The sequence below is a fragment of the Nothoprocta perdicaria genome, unplaced genomic scaffold (assembly GCF_003342845.1).
Source record: "Nothoprocta perdicaria isolate Ctin4 unplaced genomic scaffold, notPer1 scaffold_21, whole genome shotgun sequence".
Lineage (NCBI taxonomy): Eukaryota > Metazoa > Chordata > Aves > Tinamiformes > Tinamidae > Nothoprocta > Nothoprocta perdicaria.
The window spans coordinates 5,587,807-5,615,161 of NW_020455316.1; the positions used below are offsets into that span (position 1 = coordinate 5,587,807).

Genomic DNA, 27,355 nt, shown 5'->3' on the forward strand with positions numbered 1-27,355 from the left:
AGCTAGTGATTTCTGACCAAAATGAAGCTTACTCTTCTATTATTCAAAAATGAGAAACATACTGAATTTATAAAGCTGTAGCATTTTAATAGAACAAAAGCCATTTTATTTACATTATGTTTCAGAACAATATTAATGTTTCCACCATGCCACTAATCAACAAAAGAACCACTCAAAAACACCCTGATATTTACACTTATCTACTAGTACTGTAATTATATCACTTCTATATTGTAGTTGGTGGCAAAGCACAACATTCTGTGTTCATGTCACAAAATACGTCAGGAGACATTTGCAGGTTTTTCCAGTGCACTAATTGGTGCTTTGGGCTTTGTTTGAGAAGGAAACCCTGTTGTTTCAGGAGGATAAAAACTTGTATAAAAATCTTCAAGCTTTTATAATCCAAATGCTGTAGTGCCTTTATTTTTTTTGTAACAAAAATTATATACATCAATTGGAATTTTCACTGCTCAATGCAAGTGGCATGCAAAGAGTAAAAGTGACAGCAGTGAAAAGCATTTTTTAATTATATAGGGCATTATCATGAGATGAAAAACATTTACTTTAAAAAAATATGCAAACTTTACACTGTGAGTGTCCTTTAAAAAAAGAAAAACCTAGCAGCACAAACCAGATAGCCCTGTTGYATCTTGAGCTGCAGTACATTATTTTGTTGTCCGTGATTTTTGACTTCCAAGTTTGGCAAATGCAGACACATCCAGACTTTTACCACTGTTGCACTGTTCATATAAAGTCTGAAAGGTAATAAAACCAGAGGTATTCAGGCAAAGAATTGCATGAGAAAGATTCAAGCTAAAACATTACCAAGGTTGACACCTGAAATAAACATTTAGGAGCAGGTGATGAGTTAAGTACCCACCCCTAGCTCTAAGGTAGCATCTATAAAGAAAACATCCTCTCTTACTTGGCAGCACGAACAAAGGTGCTGAGCTTTACAAGTCAAAGAGCAAGCTGTAATTCCCCGAATTTAATCAGTCTTTCTTGATAATTTCTGTGATGCAGCAACATCAGCATGGAAGGCAAGGGGAATTTACAGATACGGCGCAAGATTCACGCAAGGAAGTGGGGAAGAGCAGAGGCCACAGGCGTAGCCACGACACAGCCTGGCAGCTGAGGGCCCAAGGACACGTTCACCCATAGGGAGGCACCAACAACTCAGCAGCTCCCAGGAAGAAGTGAAGCAGTCGCCCAAAAGCTCCCACACCTCACAGCAGTTTAGGCTCTTTCACAGGGTTGGCTCTCAGTTTAAACGCAAAGCTGCACTGCAAGGGGTGTATCAGAAAAGATGCAGCARCCACACAGCTACCATGGGAGAACAATGGACGCAAAAAGCTAACGCAGGATTTCTATCACCCTTTCTAACCTATATGCAAGGTTGAATACACAAGGAAGTTGACTTACCCTTGCAGCTCTAGAAATGGAGTTTGGAGAATTCAAACCAACAAGCTGGCCAAGGATACGCTTCATTTCCTCTGAGGTTCCTTTTGCATTTGGGACACCTGCAGTTAATTTATAATTATGCTAGAGATGAAAATAATTCCTTATAATGACAGCAGCATGCAAGACTTTTTTATAAAATCTTTTAAATGAACAAATTCAGAGTTTTAATCTGAAKTTTCTTCAGAGACATGCACAGGTATCAAATCACAGCTCCAGCAACTAGAAAATGCTTAAGAATGAATTCAGCTTCTCAAATAAAGTTATAAACACTAATAAAAACATACTTTTAAATAAATGTACCTGTTTGAGAATGCGTTTGAATTTGAACATAGGGATGTACCAGCAACTCTGAAACAGATATTCTTTGCTTGGGGTTTCTTATTAAACAGCGCTGCAAAATAAAAGAGGAAGAAAAATGGTTTGCTAACAAACCAGGACTATTTTTAGTCATTGAAATCAAGGGCATATAAAGATCTACTGCAGTATGTATGCCACAACTACCTAACACCAAACCACTAACTCAAAGACATAATTCAACCAAATAGTTAATGGCTAATTAAAGCTTTTAGAGTTGTCTTTGAAGTCAAGTTTGGTACTCTGTTTGAACACAACTGCTGCACCACACTACTGCGAGAGGCAGAGACCAGAACCTGTGTATCATTTTATTCAGAATTCAGAAAGAGGCTGGATCTTTGGCTGCTTTGAGCCAAGAGAGGCTGCTCTGCAATCAGTTCTTCCTTTATCTTTTAAATAATGAACGAGTGCAAACTATGTGCTATAAACATCCTCAGGTTCAATCACACTTCTATAGATACAGCAAATTTGTAGAGAAACTGCTCCAAAATTAATATTGCATATAACACATTTAGGAGCCTTATACATCACTTCAAAAAACACAAGCCAGGCTGCAGGAAGTTATTCGGCTAATATAAACATAATTTTTTTTTTTTTTTTTTTTTTGCTGAATAATGGACCTGCACATAAGCTGCTCAACCTTTGTACTCCTCCCTTACAGACCATACAGAAAATAGGAACAGCAAAGCCCAGCACCTCTTGGTTAATGAGATACAGGTTCACACTGACTAACAGACAGAAGCCACAAGCACCTGAGCAGTCTCAAACACTCAGCCTGCACTGGAGCTGAGACCTGGAAGGACTGGAGCATCTCTCACACAAGGAGAGACTGAGCRAGCTAGGCCTGCTTAGCCTGGAGAAGAAAAGGCTGAGGGGGGATATGATCAATATGTATAAGTATCTGAGGGGAGAATATAGGGAGGAAGGGGCCAAACACTTCTCAGTGGTGGTCAGTGACAGGACAAGGGGCAGTGGGTGKAAGGTGCAACACAGGCAGTTMCATCTCCATGTGAGGAAGAACTTGTTTCCTGTGAGGGTGMCAGAGCCCTGGAACAGGCTGCCCAGGGAGGCTGTGGAGTCTCCTTCTCTGGAGATCTTCCCAACYYGCCTGGATGCCGCCCTGTGCCCCGTGCTCTGGGTGTCCCTGCTGGAGCAGGGGGTKGGACTGGATGATCTCTAGAGGYCCCTTCYAACCTCAACCCTTCTGTGATACCATACAACTGCTATCCACTAACATATAGCAAACATAGCTTTACCCTTGTCTAGAGGATGTCTCTGAAGATACTGCTCTTACCTCAAAGGCACCGATACCTGCCCTACTCATGTCCACATGACAAGAACACTCCCATATACACTTCTAAAGAGATAGCAGGCTAAAGTTACCCTAGAAATGCGTGCTTAATACTTCTAAGTTCAAATACACCTTCTCCCATATTCTACACAGCTCTGTTCTACAAGACCAGGCTGGTCTAAGAGCAAAAGCTTTTCCAGGACAGGCATTTCAGTGAATACACAGATGGAAGCCTCATCTATACAAGCTCTCAGTATATTTTCTTAAAGCCAGGTTCAAAACCAGGTTCATTATCTGCACTGATCTCCATGAGCAAGGACCATAGTCTGGGAGCAGATATACCCACAGGCCTGCTGAGCATGAGGTAGTTAGTTTCCTGATTTCTGGTAAATTGAGTTCCTTTTTCAGTCTGGAAGAGCAGATAAGTGAACCCTCACTTGCAAAGGAAAGGACAGAGTAGCACTGTAGCCACCTCCATACACCTTTTCCTCCCCCCATAATCCTCTAATCACCATATTTCCCACATACATAATTATTAACCAACTGCAACAATCACTGATGCAACTGCTATCATATTTGTTCCAGCTGATGCTTCTATTCACATCAGTTCCACTTTTCTTCCCAGTGCAAGATCTATATAGTGCTGGAAGGGCTAATGAAGGGACAGGTAGGAAACACAAAAATCTGTACCTGTCCTGTAGCTGAAATGTACAAATAAATGAATGGAGATGTTAAACCATGTTCCAACATTTGAGCCTCGTAATGGGGAATAAAGTCTAGACATCCACCTTGCCTAAAAGATGCTGGGTTAAGAGTTAACACTTTCACTTTTTCTCRTACCTTCCAGATGTGTAGCCACAACTGTACACACAGTTATTCCATRTACCACTATGGAAAGACTGAATGGGGCATTCACTCAACACAACGCCGAGATCCTGACAAAGAGCTAGGATAGACTGCAACCTCCRGATGCATCTGAGCTGCACTCACAAGAGCTGAAGGTCCTGAAGCCCYCAGCAGAGGTGAAGTGGACATTTGAAAGGCCAGGCAGGCAATTTTCTGGATTTCAGTTTGTGTTCCCTGCTCAGCAGCACAGTCAGCCAGTTTAGGGCCCTTGAGAAAGAGTGTTGGCCAAGTTTCAAGTGCAGGCAATTACATAGGATGAGAAAGGCAGAGAGTACAGGACCTACTTTACTTACTTTGGGTTATTCTGCCAGAGCAGTTAAGCCACATTGTTCCAAGCACTTACCTGTTTATTTACTAATAAAATGCAAACAGACTTTTATTAGGGAGAACGTAATAAATAAATCAAGTTCCAGTAAATCTTGTTTTAGAATACATCCTGTTACCACAAGCAGTGGTGGACACTCACTGGGGAACAACTACAAGTCATTTACTCAGGTCCAAAAAAAATACAGCTTAAAGAATTTATCTGAATCAAAGTTGATCTGGAGATAGTTACCTTCAGCACATCCTGAAGATCCTTCTCAGCAATATCTGGAAATTCTATTTCGTAGCTAGGATCAATAATAGCATGCAGTTTATTGATTGAATTTGTTATATGTTGAAAKGGAGTCTTTCCATATGTCATACAATACAAAATACATCCCAGTGACCACACATCACTTTTGGGACTTATCTGTAATAAAAAACAAACACATAAAACAACACAAATCATTCCTCACTTATAGAAGTATCCTTTAGCCAACTGCTGTTATTTAACTGTACAATCATTTCACTTAGTCTATTTAACACTGGATAATATATCTTAATTACATACGAAGACCAAGATGGCATGGCATTAGCAACTTAATATTGTAGGGTAGTGTTTTTAAATAATACTCATATTAAATSAATATGTAGACACACTTAGCTAACTTTAAGGTAGGCTTTAACAGGTTGAACCACAAGATTAAGTAGTACACAGATAAATCCAAACCAAAGCATACTGAATCAATTCAGCCAGAAGCCACAAAGGCGTAATTAGTTCAAAAATTAATACAAGTTAATGAAGCATCACCACCTAGAAGGGCACAGCACCACCGCAGAGAACTTGTTTTGCAAGTCACTGATGCCTGCAGTGCTCAAGCGTTGTTGCCAGACGGGCTGTTGGCTGCTCCAGCCCAAGGATGGGCTCAGCACCAGTCGGCTCTGAGCTGCTTCACTAGTGGGGCAGCAGCCTCGTTAATGTCCCAGGGGAGCAGCAAGCCAGGGAGGTGCCAGGAATGGGAACCACAGCTCAAGTTCCTCAAGCTTCATGGGATTCATAGGCACTTTCTCTGCAGGAGGACTTTCCACGCATGCTACTRAAGCTGAGGAGCTCAGAATGAATATAAGATTTGGGGAGGAAAAAGAAAGGGAGGTCGCCTCTACAACACAATAGTTGAACTTTCTTAGGATAGGCAAAACTCCAGAAAAGCCCATACTTCATGTGCAATATATAAAATTTTGAAGGTTAAAAATGGTAAATAACAAGCTTCTTTAAATACAAATCCATTTATACAAGTCAGAAATATTCTATTCTGGATTTTAAAAGATGAGAAAGATTGTTCAGTTGTTMAAGTCACAATCCTACATTACCTACCTCTTAAATGAATTTTATGACTGTCAATGCAAAATTGATTTCCTTCAATATTTACTCTTCATTCACAATCCTTCATTCACACATCACTACAGCGCCCCAAAGGCAAAGTCATAATGAAAAAAAGATACAGATCTCCATATATTGGAAAAATAAAATAAAAATCTACAGTATGGACCAAAGTCAACTCTGTCCTCCTAAAAGCTATATCCTTGAGTCATCTTCTGAAACACCTTCCTGGGAATCACTCATTTCATGTAATATCTGCCTCTCACTTAGAGAATTCAGAGTGACGACAACACTGCCATATCTTCTTGCTCAGCAGCCAACACTGGTTTGACAGAAAGTAGGTTTCTTACAGCAGTTAAGGAAAAAAGTAGCAAAAAWGCCCCTATGTAGACATTAGCATTAGTGTGAGAGCTCCACCTTTTTTGGCAGAAAGACAAAACGAAAGGACACGAGCAGCACAACAGGAAACCAAGCAACTGAATGACTTTCTAGTAGCAAATTCTGGAAGAACCTCATGGAAATGAGCCCTCTAGCCCGACGTTAGCATTGGAAAGGACTTGTTGGAAACACACAGCTTGCTTGGCCACGCACAGGCCCAGAAGAGTTTTGTGCCATCAGCCACAGAACAGACCCAGGTGGGTGAAAGGCTGCAGCTTCATCCCTCTGCAGCCCAGGGGCAGAAGGACAGAGAGGCAGGAGCCGGGGCTCCTTGCTGGAGCGAGGGCTCCTTGTTTGTTAAAAAACAGAACACAGAGCCTCAGCTGTTGACTTTATTCCCACAATTGGCATTCACACTGATCATCAGATGTAGATAAGTGCAGAGATATTGATACATCTGATACCTGTCTTCCAATACCACCTTTTTTTCCTAAAGCAGTTAATTACCAGAATTCAAAGGAAATGTCAAAATTTTCAATCTGCACTAGTTGTACTTTTCTGAGGAACACTAGTGTTTTTGCCAGAAGTCTGGCAAGACAGAACTTAGGAAAGGAGCAGAGAATCATGCTTTATATACACATGAACATAGGCAGCAGATACAGGCAGGTGGCAAAACTAAAGATATATATAGAAAAAAATAAATATTAATTAATATTTATTAAAATCCATCACAGAGAATTTAAGTAGGCAAGTCTGTGTTAAAGACAATGGTTCTCCCTAAAGACACATTAGAAAAAAAGGGAGATTTTAGGACAGAAAGTCAAAATGAAAGCAGCCTGGGGCACTTGTATCAAGACATTTTCAAAGCTGAAGACGAGTCAACAAAAGCACTAAAGACACATGACTAAGCCCAAGGTAAAGCCTGAGAGCTGGGGTGCAAAGCTGGGGTGCAAAGCTGGGGTGCAAAGCTGGGGTGCAAAGCTGGGGTGCAAAGCTGGGGTGCAAAGCTGGGGTGCAAGAGAAATGGGAAGGGCCTTTTCCAAAGATACAGCAAAGCCTTTGCACTGGGACCACCACTAGCAGAAACCTCCCTGAAACAAAGCGTGCAATGAAAGAGAAACCTGAACCCCAGAATGAAAAGTGACCCCACACATAACTTTGTTGCTATTCATTGCCATCATGCTGATAACATTGTAAAAAAACTTGCACTGCTCAGTGAAAATACATTAAAATTATTATATACATAGTTTGAGACTTTTTTGTCAGCTCCACCAGCCTCTGGAGTCTGTATCTAAATTTTTCAATTTTGTTAATTCAGCACTTGAGTTTTTCTAAGTACTGACTACCTAAAGCTTTTAGGTAGTTGAGAGTAGCAAGAAATTCCTTGCCTGCATCTTCTGCCCACAATTATTCTAGACAAATTGTATTTTATCACATTCTAGTTTCAGTGGAAGATTTTGAAAAGAAATTCGAGTTGATGACGCAAAAAATACTTAAATATGAAGAGGAACAGGAGAACAAAGAAATCATACACTACCTTAGATCGAGATTTCCCATTTTCTCCATAGGAAGACATATCTTTTATTGCTTCTGGAGGCATGTAGTTCATTGTGCCAACCTAGTTATAAAAGTATAAATATATTCCATATTTAAATGAAGCATAAACTTTAACCTGGTTGGTAAGGAGTTAGTTATTAGTTTGAAAGCTCTGAAAAGCATCTCAGAAATTTGGCTCTGCGAAGACTGAAGGCTACTGCGTTGTTTATGAAGAACATCTAACAAATTCAGGAGCGGGATCTTAACCCATAAACTACCAATCCATACCTGATTAGAGGGGCAAGGTAAACACACAGGAGGGGAAAAGGGAAGGTGAGGCAGAGTGGCCAAAAGCTGCAAGCCAAAGGAGATTAAGAAACTGTACATTTTTTAGATATCTTAAGTCAAAAACATTTCAAGCTTGGTCCCTAAATATTTTCTTTCTGTGCCAAAGTGAACATGTAAGAGCCTGTAAAGGAACTGTGATAATAAGTAAAGTATCTGGTTGGCAGCAACTTCCAGCTATTCTTATAATTCACCATAAAACTCCAGTATTCCTAAGGCACTCAACTAATCAACATAATTAATCAAATACTCGAACACTTAAATAAAAAAGTCAGCCTTCCAAAAATATTTCACCTGAGAATCTTTAACAATGCTTGTCACATCTGGCTGCATTTGGTTTGCAATGCCAAAGTCAATCAATTTTAACATTCCATCCACTATCAGAAAGTTTGCTGGTTTCAGATCACTGTGAATAATGCCTGTAAAGTAGAAAGAGAAAAAAGAAAGCTTCAAGTCAACCCAACTGACTTTTTTTTAAAAAAACCCCACTTACTCCCTTGCCCAAATCGAGGGTGAACATGAGTATCAACTGCACCTAGCCAAAGGAACAATATTATTTGCAAGTTTCATTTAGAAATTGAAGATATATACAATTCTTTTTAAACAGTTAAGACTTCCTTGAGTTTATAGCAATGAAGTTTTACTTACTCAAATGTGCCAGCAGCCTGACAGCTCTGAAAGACTTGAGCTGCACAATTCCTCCCAGCTACAGGTATGGCTGTCTACACATCTGAGGGACATGCACAGCCACATATGGGCAGCACTTCAGCTTCTGATCCTTTTAAGTTGGGTTTCTGCTGCCCTTCAATCCCCATTTCTCCCACAGGAAAGTGAAAAACAGTAGTGTGAACAGCTTAAATACAGTTGCAGCAATGCAGCAATGAAGATAATCATGTTGCTGGACTGAAGAAAAGGCCAAAGAGCAGTGAGAAGACAGAAAGCTGAAAAGCCAAGACCAGGATCCAGGGAGGAAGGGGAGAAGTTGGCCTCATATGATCTGGACACCCTCATAACTGTATTGTTTAGAATCTGGGACTGCTAAAAGGAAGTTTTAATAGTTTTGTAATAAACAGTTTTGTTTATTCTTAGCTATGTAATGAACTAGTCCTCTTGTATTTTAGAAAAGACATTTCCCCCCTGTCCAAGGCCACATCACATTGCAGGAACAGATGGTCTCTAAGCATCTCTAAGGTCTAGTAAAAATTGTTTTCTATATTTTGCTGGCTTTCTGCATTAAGTGTTCTAATGTTCTTGCAGTATGAATGAAGAAAGGTGCCCTTTATATCACATAAGCCTCTTCACATCAGTCTTTTCATTCTTTCCATTGTATTACACAAACAGAATCCGGACACATTCCCATAAGCCCATGAATAAAGGATGAAGGACCTAGAGAGATGCGAGGGAGAAAAAAAAAGCTGAAATATTATACCAGAGTAAAGGAGAAGGAAAATAGAGCCATATGGAAACTGCCATTAAGTGGCAATTTCTCTGCAGAAGACAAGAATCTGAGTTTAAAGGGAAACAGGCAGTACTGGGCAAGGAATGTGCAATCAGAGAAGACTGTTTTCTTGCAACAGCCAGAAAACCAAAGGCCTTAAGCAACAGTGATACTGGGAGATCCCTAGGAGTTACCAAAGTAAATCTACCTCTACAGCAAGCTGCACTTTCATCTTTTGTTTCACTTGAGTCTTTTTGTCCCAGTAGAGCAAGATTCATTCTAAAAGGTCACTAGGCTTACGCCCAGAGACCCACATCACCTCAGACTTAAACACTCTTTGTTATATAACCTATATAAACACAAATACTAGGAATACCATGTTCATGGATTGTATGAACAGCTTCCAGCATGTTTTTCCAGTAGCTCTTTCGCTCCAATGGATCAATGTTTTTTTTCTTTTTGAGCCAGCTGTTGAGATCAATATTTCCACACTCCATTACCATGTAGATGTGATGGTCAGTAATCTCACTAAAAACAAACACACACTTCTGTTAAAATTCAAAGCTATTGCTTTAAGGAGCATATCAGAAGACAACCATTAAATAAAAACAGCATTTACTCACTAGCCATAAAGACGGATGATCTTATCACTGTGTTGCTGGAGTTTACTCAGATGAGCAATTTCATTCTTATAGCTCTCAACAGTCTGCTGATCAGCTTCTTCTAGGTTCACATATTTAACAGCATACAGCTGCTTCTTCTCATTCAACACCTGAAACACCTTCAAAATAGTATTAACAGCTTTTCTCCTAATTCTAATTTATTTCAGTCTCATCTTGTCAGTCAATTTCCAGAGAAAAAGGAGCAACACTGATTTAACACAGTAATTCACTCATATTTGCTTAAAATCCAGCCTTGAGTCCAGCTGCACTTCAAACCATGAGGAAAGGCTAAGAAAGAAGCTAGTAAGTACAACAGAAGTAACTTCATCAGAAACCATCTTGGAAGTGGTTTTACACCTGGGGATACAGGCCTTCATGTCTTCCCTAACTTAACTTACTTCTCAAGCTCTAAGAGTCTTGAGGTGGGGAGAAAGCAGCCCACCTACTAATCAGGGCACAGCTATACTGCAGCTTCCACACAAGCTGCAGAAGTCTTCAGTAAGCAGGCAGGGGCAACCTTGAACTTTCAAGCAGCCTTACACTCAGGCAAATAGGTGGCTTGTGATCACACTCCTCTGAAGGGCTGCCTATTAAAATAACCTGCAGAGCTGCGCCAGAGGCCAGCTCTTCTGGAGCAGCACTGATTTTTAACAGTCTCTCCACCTTAGAAGCTGTCTTCAAGACTACACACAACCTACCTGCAGACTTCTCTGCAGGAAGCAAAACCATAAAAGAAAATATTCTCACCACCATTTACTGATTTAAGTGTTGTTTTTCAGATGCCTAGGGGCTGGGTCATCTCATTTTCCTATTTATGTAGCTTCTGCTCAGTATTCTGTATTTATCCTTTACTCTGATATAGATGCCTGCATCTCCCTACCATTTTTATTTGGTTTCTCCTCTAAAATAAGAGCTAGAGTTTAACATCCTGCACTCATATTTTATTATGAAGCAGGGCATTCAAGCAACTATTACTGCAGTCTAGGGATTCAAACAGATGAAATAACACTAAACCAAATGTAATCTGTGCACTAAGTTTCTTCTGCACCCATTAGGCATAAAGTCTAAGCTTAGAGCAATAAAATTCTGGTTCTCTGTGTCACTCAAACACTTTGCACACATTATTACTAGCTCAAATATAAGTTACCCAATTAGCCTGGAAGGATAAAAATCATAAATACAGAAGTGGGGGAAGAGGGGAGAGCATGTGCACAAGCATCTTACCTTACTTGAGCCTCCGCTACCTATTTGCTTTAATATTGTATATACTTTTCCTTTGATGGCAAGGCATTCATTTGGAGGTATAGAGGCTGAAACCTGCACAAATACAGAAAAGTTACTTACAGGGCTGGATATAGAACTAGCCTGATTGTGTGGACCACAACTCAAAACACTACTCTAGACACCTTATCTAGATGTAACTTATTTTAAATTAAGTCAGTGGCTGAAATTTATATTCATTACTCAGTTTTATATACAGCGGTTAAGATCTCTACCAGGATGTACAACCCCAAAGCGATCCATTTTTGCACGATTTTAGGTATGTGTACACTCAAAATATGACATCTAATAGAACAGAGAAAAAAAGGCAGCTCCGCATTTTTCATCCTCCTTCAGATGCTAAAATAGCTGCCAAAATTAAATGAAAATATGGGACTAAAGTGACAGAAGATTTTAAGTGCATAAGAATCTAAAATTGTTACCTGCAAGCCAATCTGATTTTGAAATGGAGTTGCTGGAGTATGTGGAAGGAAATGTGGAAACTGGCCGAAGGGAGTAGAAATTTGACATGCTGGTGCAAAGTTATTCTTCACAACTGGTGTTCTGAAACTAAAAATAAAGATCATGAAGACAATCCTCATCAGATGCATTTTTTTCCCCCCAGTAAAGTTTTAGCCCTCACTGATCACAGCACAAGCACTCAATAGTTCTGTACCTTTACTAATTGCAGCACTTATGTATAATGAATTGATTTCAAGTGATTTCTATACTACTGAATTGTAGAAGAGGTAAGAAAAATATATTTTGAGGCTTTTTTTTTTTTCAAACAACATCCATAAGATTATGTGCTTCACTCATTACACATATTTTAAGTTTTACAGCTACAGAGGCAGAAGTCTTAACTGTAACAGAGCTTACTCATCCTATGGTCTTGACCTACATGATTCACCCCTAGAGACTTGTGAAAGCAGTAGGTGATCCCATAATTAAGTGTTATCAACACATGAACAGGGATTTATGCCAGTTTTAGGATTGCATGAATAAAACACTAGCATTTCCTAACTCAATTGGTCTCTTCTGCAAGCCTCTATATTTTAGGGTTGTTTTAAACTCAAGCTAGTTACATCATGGGAACCAGACTTATTCTCATTTAGCAATATAAAAAGCATGACAAACAAACACAAAAATGGCATCCGAGAGGAAAAGCACCCTGAAGTAGGAATCAGAACACTAACTCTGCATGGTTTGTAAATAAAGACTCATTAATTAGGTTTTGTTCTTCCACTGCCAATTAACATGGAAGCACGAGAGCTCCCTAAATGCAAACTGAATCTCAGCTAACTAACACAAGCCTGGAAGCAGCCAGGGATCTTGTCTACCACTCAGAGAGCAAAACATTAGAACCTTGATAGAAACAGCTGAAGTCATTGCCAAGGTCAAATTCTCCCCCCAGCTACATAGCTCAAAGAGAAAGAGCTTACCAGTCCATGTAATCAATAAAGGAGGTGCTTGGTGTGCCACAAACATGCAAGGGATCATTCTTCTTGGAAACAGTATCTGGTGGCGACAATCCTTTTGAAGTTGGATGACTAGGTTGTTCAAAGCTGGATTGTTTTCCCTAGAGGGCGAAGCAAAGTGTTATTCCACAAGAGGAGCCACAGGGAAGAATACAGAAGTCACTTCTCCACACTTGTTGAAAGTGTTGCTTTTGAACACAGGAAATGCTCATGTTGAACATGTTCCTTTGTTGCTTTACCTCTTTGTAGAAACTTTTTTGAGCGACTTCTTGAACTGGCCATTTTCTCCTGGAGTTAACACCGCTCAGCTTTATCCGATCTATTTGCTTTCTATAATCTTCAGCAGAACTTGATCGTTGCTGTTGGCTTTCTAGACTTCTTGACTCTGGAATCTTCAGCTCTTGATACTGGATTTTGTTTTCTGAAGTAGCTTTTCATTTAAAAGAGAGCACACAGAGACCCCAAAACTTAATATTCTAGTACTTTAAATCATTTCAGAAAGATTTAGCCCATAGTTTCTAAACCTTTTTTTACTTTTCTTAAATAACAAAACAAATGAGTACAATTGCCTTAATGGACTCTCACATCTTTTACAGCAAACAATGCTTAAAAGAGCTTAACAACGTCCCCGGTCCATATTCAGTTCAGTGCAGTCACACAACTCTTCCTGCAAAATCTTAAGATATTACTACAACAAAGGGATATATCTGGGTTTATGAACATGCACAAAAACATCTTATTAATTACCTGTATAACATCACCCTGGGACCCTCAGAAGTTACAAAGCATTCTGCAAAGCACATTGCAGTACTTGTCAAAGTCTAGCCTGTGACGACAGTCAACCCATCTAGAAAAATAGAGGCTGCCTTTGCCTTTTGGTTGACACCAAAGCCGTAGAGGGACATAACTCTCAATAGCAAGCTTGGTGCTATCTCAAGGTCTACTTGTTTTAAATCATCTACATAAACATCACTACAGGATATAGATAAGCCCTACACATCTTCCTTCAAGCCTATCATTTCACAAAGGGGTTGTCTATCTTTGAATGTTGAACACTCCCATCATTTTTGATATCACTTCCATAGGCACCACTCAGTAGCCAGATTTAAATTAAAATTCTCAAATCCTTCCAGATTTTCACTTTGAAGAACATTCTCATCTAAAGAATTAGTTTATACAGAACAGTAAATTTTCAAAGTTTATTCAATTTCAAAGACGAAAACATAACAATGTTACCTTCTCTTTTTGTTGCAAGACTTGCATCCATTTTTGATTTGAGAGTTATAGTTGAACTAGAAGTAGTTTCTAAGCTGTCCTCATCCAACTGCATCTGCAATTGTACAGAGTAAAAAGAAGTATCTTAAAGACAGAAGATTAAAAATCCCAGGATACCTGAAGGATATTTACTTACAATAATCAATAACTAGATTATACCACAGAGAAAACACTCTTTGCAATACAGTGGAGAATACTGACAATTATACATTTATCCTACTTTTAAATCAACATCCTGAATTTCTAGTTTCTATAATAAAGATAAAAAATGTTTTCTAGTCTTGGATTTTCTTTCTTGGAAGGAAAGAAGAGGATGGAACATGAAGGTGCAAGACAGGTCAAAAAATAAATCTCTCCCAAAACCCATTACATATAGTTCCATAAAACACTTGAATATTCTACTTCCGTGAAGTTCTGTTATGATAAAACTCACGACTAGAGCTGAAAAAAGGGTATTAAATATGCAATCTTACTCCCTCTCTATAAAACAATATAAAAAAATTTTAGATTTTTGTCTTTTCTCTGAGGTATTGAGAAAAAGCTGTCTCTGAACAGTGCTTGATCATGAAGACCAAAAAGGAACTCAAGGAGTTCCTTTTGCTTTTCAAAAAAGGAAGATTTAAGTTACCTTTAAGTCTCCCAGAACATATGAGTCATCCCCACCAGATTTTGGTTCAGATGGTGGAATAGGTGCAATCAAGGCTGTAGATTTTGAGCTGGATATTTGCCTATTAAAAACAATATTGTTAATTATATCACATGCCAGTATATAGTAACTAGCTATTTTTCATGAGCTGGATGGAAAAACATCATTTCTATGAAAACTTCTAAGTTCAAAGTTTCAAGTGCAGAGGAAAGCCAGGCATAATGGCCAAATGAAACAACAAAGAATCTAGAACAATGCCACTATCAATAAACTGACAGATTTATTAACTTAACAGAAAACTGATGAGCTAGGGAGAAGATCTTAAACCCAAATGGTATATTTCAAAGCTAGCACTTACATACTTGCAGAAAAAAAGCTGTTGTAACATACATTCTCCCACTACTTCCACAGATTCAGAATACTGAATTTAAATATGCTATAGAGCAAAGTCATTATATTAAGCACAAACCTTTTTTTTTTCCTCAATTCCTCAGGCACATACTTTTACAGAAAAGAAAACTTCCCATTTCTGTGTGAATTTTTCCACACATTTACAAGAGGAAGAAATTCGTATAGCAAGAATGAATCAGGAAAAAGTCTGTCCTTTCTGGATACTTTCAAGGTACACGCAGCTCAGGAGTAATACAAAAACTTATATCAAGCTGGCAAGTGCAGATCCTGCCACTGGTGGACAGCTACTACACTGAAGTGAGCACTAAACACTTCCATATATTACCATTTACATAAGAATCAGGAAGGCTCAGTCACCTTGCCCAAGAATTAATGATAGATTGTTTGTAACACTGCAGTAAAAAGTGCAGATTTAAAAAACCCAAATTACAAGTCTGATTTCCATCTAATTTTAGGGAGGCGACTACACCGCTACAAAGTCACTTCGAATACTTTGTCTAACTTACTTTTACATCTCTCTACTGATTACATAGAGCAAGAAACTGATCTTTGTATGATCCCATAGAGTTAATCAGAGCAACAACATGGAAAACAAAAGAAAGCAACACCTAAATGATAATGACATTTTTCATCAGTAATTAACACTAGACATTTTTACTACTTAATAAAAGCACTCAGCTAAAAAGGACAACTAAAATATACTACGTTGCAGTAAAAACCTATGACCATACCTCTTCATAACACTGGCTGTAAGTGGGATATCCACCTTCTTCACATCATCATCAGTATCTGTCACAAGTTTAACAGGAACCCTCCCAAAGGGGCAGGCCTAAGGGCAAAATTGGACATTAGGAGATGTGTAAAGTGGAAAGAAAAGTCTTAGATTTTGAACAAAAATGTTACATACTCTACCTGATTAGATTTGGATAGTGGTCTTAGTGGATTATAGCAGTTCAAAAGAGCATCAAACTCTTGCAGTTTCTCCCCCCTAAAAGCAAGGATTTTTTTTTTAAAATGATGACTTAGGAACATTGAATAGAATACTAAAAAAAGCCCTTACCCTAGAGTAGCTGTGTAAAAATTTTCAGAATCATTCCTTTTTCTAGTTTTGTGATTTCCAAACATGTTCTGAAGTCCAGACACTTGTGTACTTGATACTGCAGACAAATCAGAATTATTCAGCAGGTACTACAGATTATATTTATCCCTAAAGACCTTTTCTTTCATGACAACTGCAACTTGAAAAACATAAAGACATTCACAGTAATCTAGAACCAAAATAGATACATATACAGTGATATGTGCTAAGTAAGCATCTTATACTACTTAAGGATTTTTTTCTGGATCAATTATAACACAAGGAGTGCTCAAGCATGAGGGCACAAACTGCAACACAAAATATATTAAATAACCATTTTAGAAATCGCTCTAGTTGTATTTTAAGTAGTTGTAATTGAGTGTTTAAAACACTCAAATGGGAGTTCAGATTCAGCAAGCCCCAAAAAATTTTTCTTCAAGACAACCTCCCATAACTAATCATGACCTTATCAACAAATAATATTTTTCCTGATCTTCCATTTCACTTGTTCATCTAAATAAAAGTAAATTAACCTACCCATTCCCCAAAACTCATTGCTTTCTAAATGGCAGACAGGCATTTGACATTTTCCCTCATATGCACAACAACTAAAGCCACTAATATTAGAGGTAGAGCTCATACAATCCACAAAGGAGAGGACTTTCTGTACAGCAGTGTATCAGCTCTGGCAATGACAAAGCTAATGTGATTAACGAAAAAATAGTGACAGAAAATAAGTAATTCTATTTAAAAAAATACCAGAATAAAGTATTCTTGCAAATCTTGCAAAATGTTTTTTCCACAACTAACATTTCACATAAAGGCTCATTTAATGCCAAATCTCAATAGCTTTCCTCTGAGAGAATCAAGTCTCATTTTCCCCAGTTGTGCCCTTAACACATGGGTTTTGGTTTCTTTTGAGCAGGGGGAGTGCTAAATGCCACTCCTGCAAAAATGAGTCACATGGGCCTGAAAGTTTGACTTGAACTATTTCTTTTTGGCTGAATTCCTTTCTGAACAAGTCTCTTAAAGAGTTTGATAGGTTATTGAATTTTATATACCAGGATTGCAGACCCCCCCGTAAAAAAAATATAAATATAAAAATAATTTCTCAATCTGATAATCTGATATTACAAATGGCATAAACTGACATTTCAAGCAGCTGCAGTTACCTGCAAGGTTCTCCTTCTCCTCATCTGAAAGCAACTGCTTCTTTTGTGAATGAAAGTTTTTCAGAGCAGTCTCCAACATTTCTAGTGGGACAGCACAGCAGTCCACAGCTTTCTGAAGAAGCTGTTTACACTTCTTCATATTTCCTAAGTTTTAAGGAACAGAGAGAGAGAAGTTAAAAGAATATAAACAATTACAGTATAGCAACATGTTCTTATTTTAGAAAGTGTCACTTTGCATCATTTTCTGCAACCAAGAAGATTAAGGGAATGGAGCATCTCTTGTACAAGGAGAGACTGAGTTGGGCCTGTTTAGCCTGGAGAAGAGAAGGMTGAGAGGGAATCTGATCAATATGTATAAGTACCTGACGGGAGAATGTAGGGAGGAAGTGGTCAAGCTCTTCTCAGTGGTGGCCAGTGACAGGACAAGGGGCAATGAGTATGAGTTGAAACACAAGAAGTTCCATCTGCATGTGAGGAAGAACTTCTTCCCTGTGAGGGTGCCAGAGCCCTGGCACAGGCTGCCCAGGGAGGCTGTGGAGTCTCTGTCTCTGGAGATCTTCCAAACCCACCTGGATGCCGCCCTGTGCCCCGTGCTCTGGGTGTCCCTGCTGGAGCAGGGGGTTGGACTAGATGATCTCTAGAGCTCCCTTCCAACCTCAGTCATTCTGTGATTCTGTGACAACAGGTTGACCTTAGAACAAGCATGTGCCCATCTGGCACCTGACAATTTAAAATTGAAATTGTCTTGAAATTTTGAGACACAGACTTTTGAGACACTGGGAGTGAGCTCAAGATGTATCTACCAAGACTATTTCTTGGAGAGAAAAGAGTTCAAGTGGAGCATGCTTTTCTTTTGGGAAGGAAAAAAACCCTCAGAAAGGGAGAAGAAAACAGGGTGGCAGAGATCACATTGCTCAAAGTGCCTATGGAAGAAAGTTTAGAAAGACAGACAAATCTAGCTCCCGAATAGTACAGCAGGGCTGGCAAGTATCAGAGTCCTGTCTCCTCTACATTACACGTAACAGAAGTTGTACGATGTGCCAACAGGAACGCCATAGATTGCTGCTCTGGAGTACAGAGGACCTATTAAGCTAATTAGAGTATATTTTCAGAAGCCATATGAAAACTGAAAAATCCTAAAATCTGAAACATTAAGATTCCTTCTGGGATGCACAGAATAAATTAATAAAGCTTTTCCCTAGCAAGAACAGTTCATGCACCCCTTAAAAGTGACTCACATCAGAAAAGTTTGTCTGAGACACCGCAGCATAATGCTACACAAAAAAATACCACTCTTGCACATTTTTCCCCTCTTGCAAAGGGCTGGAACATGGCATAATATCGTCAAGTAGTTCTACTCCAAGCTACAAAGAACCAGAAAGTATCATTCACTGCCATTTTCCTCCAACATGACTATTCAACATCGGGCCAGGGAACAAAAGAGTAAGTTACATGTCAGTTGTCAGCTATTCAAGATTCTCCCTTAGAGGAAAAGGGATTTAATTWGTCTGAACTCCACATCTACATGGATTTTGATTAAATAAAAGGAAATAAAGCTACTTATTTCTTTGAAGGAGCCAGAATGAAAAAAAATTCTTGACCTGTCTTTTAAGTGAAATTAGGTCATCCATAAGAAACCTTGAAAACACAATTTGAGATATTCATATTTAAGTGACTCGTCACCACATATGCGACTTACATTAAATAAGTTTACCAACAGTCAAAGAATTTCATCCTCCAAAAGCAAGATAGACATGTCAAAGAGATATTCTCATTTAAAATGAAAGCACATGTTTAAATTGAAATTTAAAAAAGCATTTCATTTTCTCATTTAAACTTATATTACAGCTCCTTGAAAAATCATGATAGAGCAGCATCCACAGAAAAACACACCCACACTAAAACACAGAACACCACCCACAAAAGTTTTTCCACACACCTTGTGATAGCTCAAACTGTGCAAAAGCCACATGCACAAAAGCAAACTTCTTGCAGTTTAGTCTGGCCAAGTGAAATTGGTCACGTGCCTCCTCYGCGTCTTGAAAACTGTGAAGAGAGAATGACAACCGTTACAGAACGAAGACATTGACTTACAAGGATCAAGTTCCCTGTACTCAGTGATGACATCAGGTAATTCTGGAAATAATCTATAGCCAACAAGTAGGTTTTTTTTTCCTCCCCTAGAACCATTACTGAAGTGCAAGTAAATTAAGAGTYCCCAAAAAACACTATTAACTGAAAGATATCAAATTGACACTTTCCAAAGAATTCTGTAGTGAAAGGTTTAATTATATAAAGAAAAGTCTCATTAATGACTTAAGTGTATTACTGCAGCCCAGGTATTTTGAACACACTCAATTCTGATAAGCCAGAGCTATTGGATAAGGACAGAAAAACTAATCAAGCTTTAACACATGAATTACCTTTTCACTTGTAAAAAAATATTTCAAGCAATTTGGGGAGGAGGGGAAAAAGGGAGACAGACTTGAATAGCAATAAGCAGAGCAAGACCTAATGTGAGCAACAGACAAGATGCCCCACACTTGGTGGCACTGTGCAGCAGCCAGGCCCAAGAGCTAGGGGAGGCCTGCAAGGCTCCTGTGCAATGTGGAGGAGCCCTTCGCAGAGGCAGTGGGCTGTTCTCCTCAGCCTTTTTTTCAGGGCACATTCAGGGGTTTCTCCAGCACTGCCAGGATCACAAAGGGTGGAAGYGTCTGGGAAACGGACCAGGGCAAGACAGGCCAAGAGTAGGTGAAGAGTGTTGATGCTGGCAGACACCAAGTTCTGAAATTATTGTAAATTGTCACTGCTTATGTCATTCATGGTGCCATAGCTTGCCCTCCTTTTACGTAGGTTTGAAAGAACTGCAAATTGAGCACTGTTGTAGAATATCTTTATTCCCCCAAAGACACTAAAAGTGGTGTAAAATTGGTGATTAAATAGCCCCTACTTGCGGAGAAGAAAAAACACACAAAACAAAACAGCCTAGCAATCCCTGAGAGAGTCTTWGCCTATAATGAACCCAGAGTAAGAGTTGGCTGCTCTCCAAAAGCAGTTTATAAGTGGAGAGCTACCATTTAGGTTCCATGGGGACTGACAACATGTCAGATTTTGGTCAGCACATTTTTCCRCCCCCTCCTCGAGTAGTTAGGAGGGTTGTTGTTTTAATAATTTCTGTTAGTAATCAGGAAACATAATTGATGTCATTGGTTGATTAACAAAGAAAAAAATAAGAAAAACCACACAGATCTGAGTCACTCTGAGCTAGGTGAACTCTACAGTGATTATCTGTTACACTGGTTATCAAAGCAGATGTTTTACTATTGCTCAAGGCATTTAAATAACAAAGCAAAATGGCAAATTGCTTCCAAAAGGTCACTAACTTTGGTCAGACAACTGAACACAAGCTAAAGTATCTTGCAATTAAAAGGATTAACAATATGTATTCAAGTAGTAACAGGTAAATGACAATACTTTCAGTTGTTTTGCTATATTATAGACAGAACATGGCACATACTTTTGGCATTGGCATTTTCAAGGGTTGATTTAAATAGTGGAAAGATGTCCAAGAGGTTTTTCTTTTTCCCCTCCCTCTTCCTTAATCATCTTCCATGATTTAAAATAAAAGCTCAACTTAGCTCAGAACAAACACAGAGGTAACTGGCTAGTAAACATCCAAGCACCATTTTGATGAAGAAATTCAGAATGCCAAAGCCTTTTTAATTCCAAAACTATAAGCTGAAAACTTTTAACACAATCATTCAGAAAAGCAACTGACTATTGAACAAGAAAAACATCTCTCAGTATCTTTATCTAAAGACAGGAGGTCTTCCTGGAAGGAGTTTACTTCAAAATTCACTCAAAAGCATTTTTCTTCAAGGTGCTCTGGCTTCACAACAGGACATAACTCACTGCTGCTCCCTTCCCAATAATAGAACCAAGAGAACATTGCAGACAGAGCAAAAGCAAACAAGCATGAGAAGATCCACTCAGCTGAAAGACCAGGCAAAGAAGCAGATAACAATACAGCCAGATCAAGCCTCCTGCCAAAAGATCATGCAGAAAAATACAAAWAGGAAGTCTAGAGACCACCTGCTCGTTTCCCTTGACTCTTAATTGCTCTGACACTTAAAAGCAGCTCTTCATCTCAACACATGGGCCATGGCAATATGTTGAATGRCAAGAGAACTCGCAAAAAGGAAAAACACAAGTCAGAATCCTGCTCTAATAAATACTTCTAAGGAAACTCATGTTCCAATTTGGACAAAATAATGTTGGTCAGAACTGATCTTTAAGTCATGACAGTCTAGAGTGATATTCCAAGACATTATTGCCATCCTAMAGCAGCTATTTAATATAGCTCAAGTTATACAAAAAAAACAGACTAGACAAGGAAGTTCAGATTGCTGAAGTTTGGCTAAATAGACTGGATAATAGCATGCTCTGCAACTCAGAGCTATGGCAAGTATAACTAGCTTATAGTCCTGAAGGAAATAATCTTGCAAAGTACACAGGTTAATACACAGTTTCTAATTCCCCCCAAAATAAAGCTTCTTCAGATTTCAGCTAGGCTACTCTCTGCAGCTTCTTTTAAGACGATGCATAAAGCTGAAGAAAGGTGGAAGAAAGAAAAAGCATCAAGCACCTTATGCTGCTTCCCTCCTGCCTGACATACAAGCCWGGCAAACTAACACGCCCAAGTCACACAGTTCCGAACAATCATTCTTCACAAGAATGCAAAGTACTGCAAAAACAATAGGTAACTTAGCTAGCCATCAAGCCTGCTCAGAATTTCAAAGATGCTACAGGAAAACATCAAAACATCCATTTATGTTATCAAAACCACTAATGCAAAATAACCATCACCACCACCACCACAATGCAGAAAGGGGGTTCCTCTACTGAAGAGCACGCACTTACGCTTTGAGCTCAGCGAACCTCACGAGGATGCGAGCGTAGCTCTCRTCTTGGCTGTGCTTTTCTGCGGGCAACGCGGTCACAGCTTGACTGTAACGACCAAGGAGGCRGTTCAGCAGAGCAGCATCCATCTGMGGAATACCCTTTTTCTCCAGCCTGAGCAAGAAACTCAGCCAGTCTTCTGGATTATTTGTCATCATTATTTGATTAACAGTTCCTGAGTTATCTAWCAAAAAAATAACAAAATAGTTTGATTAAAACTGCGGCAAACATGAAAAGCAGAAGAAAACCCACCAAGAGTGTTTTAATCTAGGCTAGGTTTAATTTTCTTCCCCCTCAAGGTAGATCGGAATAACAAAAGATTACTAAAACTCAAGGAAGAAATCAAGGAAACATATTCATGTTTCATTCATACTAAAGAAATGCTAAAAGGATAATATTGAAACACTTTAAGCCCTTTCAGATCTTCCTTTCTTAGTCTGGCTTAAGAGTAGTTACAGAAGTGATAGATATTAACAAAAACACATACCTGTTGTATCAGCTGATATTTTGGTGTAGTTCAATTCATCTGTGACATTGTCCTCATTTTTGTACTTGTTTTTCAAATCTCTAACTCTACTCATGATTGAAGCAATCTGAGGTAATCCTCTTTCACTTAGATCCTCCTCCTCCATCTGCAAGACACAAGGTTAAAAACTAGTGAAGTTACTGAAGAAACTCTTCAGTGTGTCAGATTCTTTATTGCAATTACCTTTAATTGGTAGTGCATGGAAAACATGTATTTTGCAGATTAGTTGAGATTAAACCAAATTACATAACAAATATTCCAGTAAGACTTTGTCGGCTTAGTTACACAAGTGAAGTTCACAGCAGAAGCCACTTATGAGCAGCAAAAGGAGCTGGTACATTAAACTAGCCTGCTAAAACAGCAATCCATGCTGTATRAAAGCTCTTTCCAATGACATATCCAGTGCTGCAGCAGAGTCTATGAAAGGGACASAGGTTGCCTGACATCTCAATGCTTGCACATTCTAAATACACCGATTTGGATGTCTAGCAGAAGAGGAGGCCTACTCCCAACCTCACACCCCTGTCACTTCTCTTCAACCTGCCCATTCCTGCGTCCTCACCCGCCTCACCACGTGGACAGAAAGGGAAGGCAGGAAGGAAGGAAAGACCTTTTCACTTGGTGATACCCACTAAGGGTGGGTTAGACTACCTGAGAAGTCCAGCCTCTCCCTCCAACTTAAACATTTTAGGTAGAAACAGAAAATTTGACACTGTAACTTTACTGTAAACTTTAAATTTTAGCAACAGTTAAAATTCTCCAATTTCATTCCACTCAACATAGACATAACTTAAAGCAGAACTAATAAATTTAAAGGGAACAAAAGTTGCCTAAAACTCACTTTTTCAGCATTAGCATGTACAGGCCTGGCATTAACATATTATATGCACTGTACAGGCCCAGTATTAACATATTATATGCACAGTAGAATAGTGAATTCTACCCTGAAGTGTAGGATATGCCTTGATTTTAATATTATGCTTCTTTAAAGTAGCACTTAATTAAAACATATGGCATATTTATTTATACCATTGTGAGTTTAAAATCAAACATTTTGAAATACTTGCTTCCTACAGTTTTCATTAAACTTCGTTGTTGCGAAATGTTACAGCCTAGATCTCTACCCAAAAGAATTAAGTCTTTATTACAAATAAAGACAAACCACTGAACASAAGTAAGCCACAAAGGATAGAGTAACACAACTCTTCTATATTGTTGTAATAAATATTATGCAACTTTGGTATTAATTCCTGGCTGGAATACTTGTTTTATTAGGGAATATACTCCAACACCAAAACCAAGAGTTGGTGGTAGAGAAGGTTAGCCAAGAGACACTAATCAAAACAAAGTTCACAGATGAAACATCAAAGAGAAAATAATCTGTGTAGGAGCTAGAGGAGCCCTACAGCAGATTTGCRTAGTCAACTACTATGATTTAGCCTCACATACTTGAGGCAATTAAAGTCTTACAAATGTAACAGTGTGGATGTTTATATTTACAGGAAAATACCAAAAGCCTTCCAAGGACAAAGTTCCACCTTTCTACAGGCTCCCACTGCAAGAGAGGCAAGATCTTGYGTGTATTTCCAAAGAACAAACCACATAAAGGATGTGATAGGGCCACTGGCGTATGTGTCAGCTTCTTAACAAAGAATTTACTTTGCTAAGTGCTGCTCTACACAAAGAGCATATCTACATAATTTCAGCACAAGTTGATATTGCTATAAATGAAGCTCCAGATCAGAGTAGTTCATCTACAAAATGTGTCTTCTCCAACAAGAAATATCCATATCCTAAGKCTTTTCACAACACCCACATATAGCAAAACACTGAAGTATACACAAAGCAATTTATACAAAAGTTACATTCTAAAATACAAAGAACAGCACTTTTATGTATGCATATACTAATATTTCTCTCCTTTCCTTCTATAGGAAGACCTAACACATTTCTAAAAGTATCTTGGCAAGTTTACAAGTGGGAATATAGAACTACTCAAAGAAAAGAAATTTAATGACCCAGTAAGGTCTCTCCTCATTGTTTTAGTATTTAATGTTTTCTAGGCACATTTATTTTGCACTGTTAGAAAAAAACAAGTTTAAAAATAACTGTTAATTTCAGCCAAGATTTCTAGAATTTTTTTTTTTAAATAGTCATCACATAGATACCACCTTTATTGGCATCAGTAGAAGAAGAAAATAAGGAAGTAATGTGCGGCTGTGTCCATTTTTATCTGGAAATGATTGGAGAAAATATCAACGTTTTCAAAATAGGTATGCAATTTAACATGCCTGAAAGCACTTAGCAATAGAAGACAAAGAATCTGCCTCTATTTCTACATTTGAAATATTAGGTCTTGCAAATTAAACCTGCAGTAAAACATTGCAATTAAATCTGCTAAATTAAGTTGAATCACTGTAATTAAATCTGAAAATTATAAATCTTCATTACAGCTGACATAGCTGACTTCCAGTTAAGTCGTGTTCAAATCACTCCAACACAAAGCCATAAATATCTGCAAATCCTTTCCTCTGATTCTCGTGCTTAGCAGCAAAGATAAGGGAATACAAGACCTGCTACTGCATTTATCCATCAACTGAACACTAAAGAATCCTGAAGAATTAAGGCTGTGAAGAGATGGGACAGAGATAATTAGTTCATCACTATGGAAAGTTGAGATATAAATACAATAAAAGTCACAGTAGGAAAATAAACCTACACCTTAAAAGACACGGTACAACTCCAAAGCAGTGTTTGCATAATTGGTAGCAGTACCCATAGGTTATCAGGCTATCCTGAGACCAGCTGTGCTGTGGAAACCACTCCATTTTTCAGGAAAGTTTTGCAGAAAAATGACATAGGTGACTGCCATAGCAAAGACTGTTCTGATAATTCCCATAACTTTCCAAAGATAATTGTATCCACCCGCTGTAGCTATACATTTACCTACTAATAAAGTTAAATTCTTTGCACCAACATACATGTACCTCATGTTCAATAATGAAATGACATCACTTGTTAGCAATTCCCAACTGGGTGAGAAAAAAGACTGTGATAAAAAAGAAAAAAAATAAAGAAACTATGTGAAAGGCTAATTATCCTTCCAATGATAGACTACAAAGCATAGCAAATAATAATAGTTTCCCAAATACATTTAATCTTAACTCATATCAACTTACTTTTCCTGTGTGGAGCTTSTAAACTGTTCAAGGTTCAATGTGTGCTATACGTAGAAAAGCTCTACCGAGCAACAGATAAGCCTTGTGAAAAAAGCTATAAGGGTGAGGGTCGGAGTTTTTCAGATGTTCCCAGGAATGCAGAGGCAAGAAACGTAGCTCTCCATGCTGCAAAGTCTCTGCATATGAAAAGTRGAATAGTTAGAGACTGAGAAGTAAACATACACAGACCGACCTCCTAAAACTGGCTCACCTTCCCATCATCTCAGGAGGACATGAGCTTTTTAATGATCTTTCATTAAAACACACCAACAGAGCTATCCCAAGATAGTGAGTAAAGAGCATAAAAAAGCACACAAAGACTACTTTGGGAAGCACTTTCAAATGCTTCTTCTGATTATGGAAGAACTGAAATATCTCCTTGGTCTCTGACCATAGGAGAGAATGAGGAAAAGCAAAAAGGAARATACACAACTCCTCCAGCAAATGCTAGCTAAGGTGGCTTCAGCACTACAGAGGCTGGCRTATCATGAAAGCTGAAAATGCAGGGCAAAATACTCAGTAACACTGCATTTATTTACAGATTTACCAAGAAAATATATCCTAAGAGCATAATCACCTACGTATTTTCAGGATTTATAACTTTTTCCCAATTTTCTACTCGTGCAAGTACTACATCTCATTTTGACATAASCTACTGCACAATGACTTTCCAAGAAAGCTTTTAACATAAATTTCCATAGTGTAAAGTGTTCAAAGTTTGACAAGATAGTGAAGATACAAACAAGCACAACAATGTAATAAAGGTGTGCTCAACACGAGCTGAGCTAACTGCGCCAGGCCTGAGAGCTTCTGTTCATTCAGTTTCACTATACCTCTAACAAAATCAACATTATAGACCTGATATGGCGTTTGTGTCTTTTTGTTTTTGTCAAATACAAACTTTGAGAAAGTCCAAAAGTGTTTTAATTACCAAAGATAAATGTGTACCCAGTAATCTATTGAAATACTAATCTGTTTATCCAAAGAAATCAGCAGTTGAAGAAGGCAAAAAAATCTTGAATTTAAAGTATTGCATGTATTATTTATTAAACTGAGGAAGACATTTGTGCTATTCTCTTGCCCATATTTTCCTTATATCCCAGGGTACTGTAGGTACAACTGTTATCATAAGCATATTTCTAGCTRTAACTGTGATCCAATGAAAACGTCCAAGGAAATTACTCAAGAAACAAGAAGAGAAAACCCACATGAGTTACTGCAGCACAAACACAGTACAAGCAGCACTGCTGAGTCAGAAGTTTAAGCACAGRAGGCTT

At 38.4% G+C, this 27,355-nt stretch overlaps 1 protein-coding gene across 1 annotated transcript; it reads right to left on the bottom strand.

Annotated features, from left to right (window-relative positions):
• Positions 1-584: 584 nt before the first annotated feature.
• TTK (TTK protein kinase) lies at positions 585-26,210 on the bottom strand. Its single transcript, XM_026038477.1, has 22 exons — positions 26,040-26,210; positions 22,822-22,966; positions 22,296-22,518; positions 19,315-19,421; positions 17,376-17,519; positions 16,186-16,282; positions 16,038-16,113; positions 15,857-15,954; positions 14,697-14,796; positions 14,030-14,123; positions 13,033-13,223; positions 12,758-12,894; positions 11,759-11,885; positions 11,280-11,372; positions 10,017-10,174; positions 9,770-9,921; positions 8,250-8,374; positions 7,612-7,692; positions 4,569-4,745; positions 1,762-1,852; positions 1,423-1,520; positions 585-755 (listed from the first exon to the last, which is right to left on the bottom strand). Exons 2-22 carry the CDS (start codon positions 22,964-22,966, stop codon positions 666-668), a joined length of 2,604 nt encoding a protein of 867 aa, XP_025894262.1. The 5' UTR covers positions 26,040-26,210; the 3' UTR covers positions 585-665.
• Between the last annotated feature and the right edge of the window lie 1,145 nt (positions 26,211-27,355).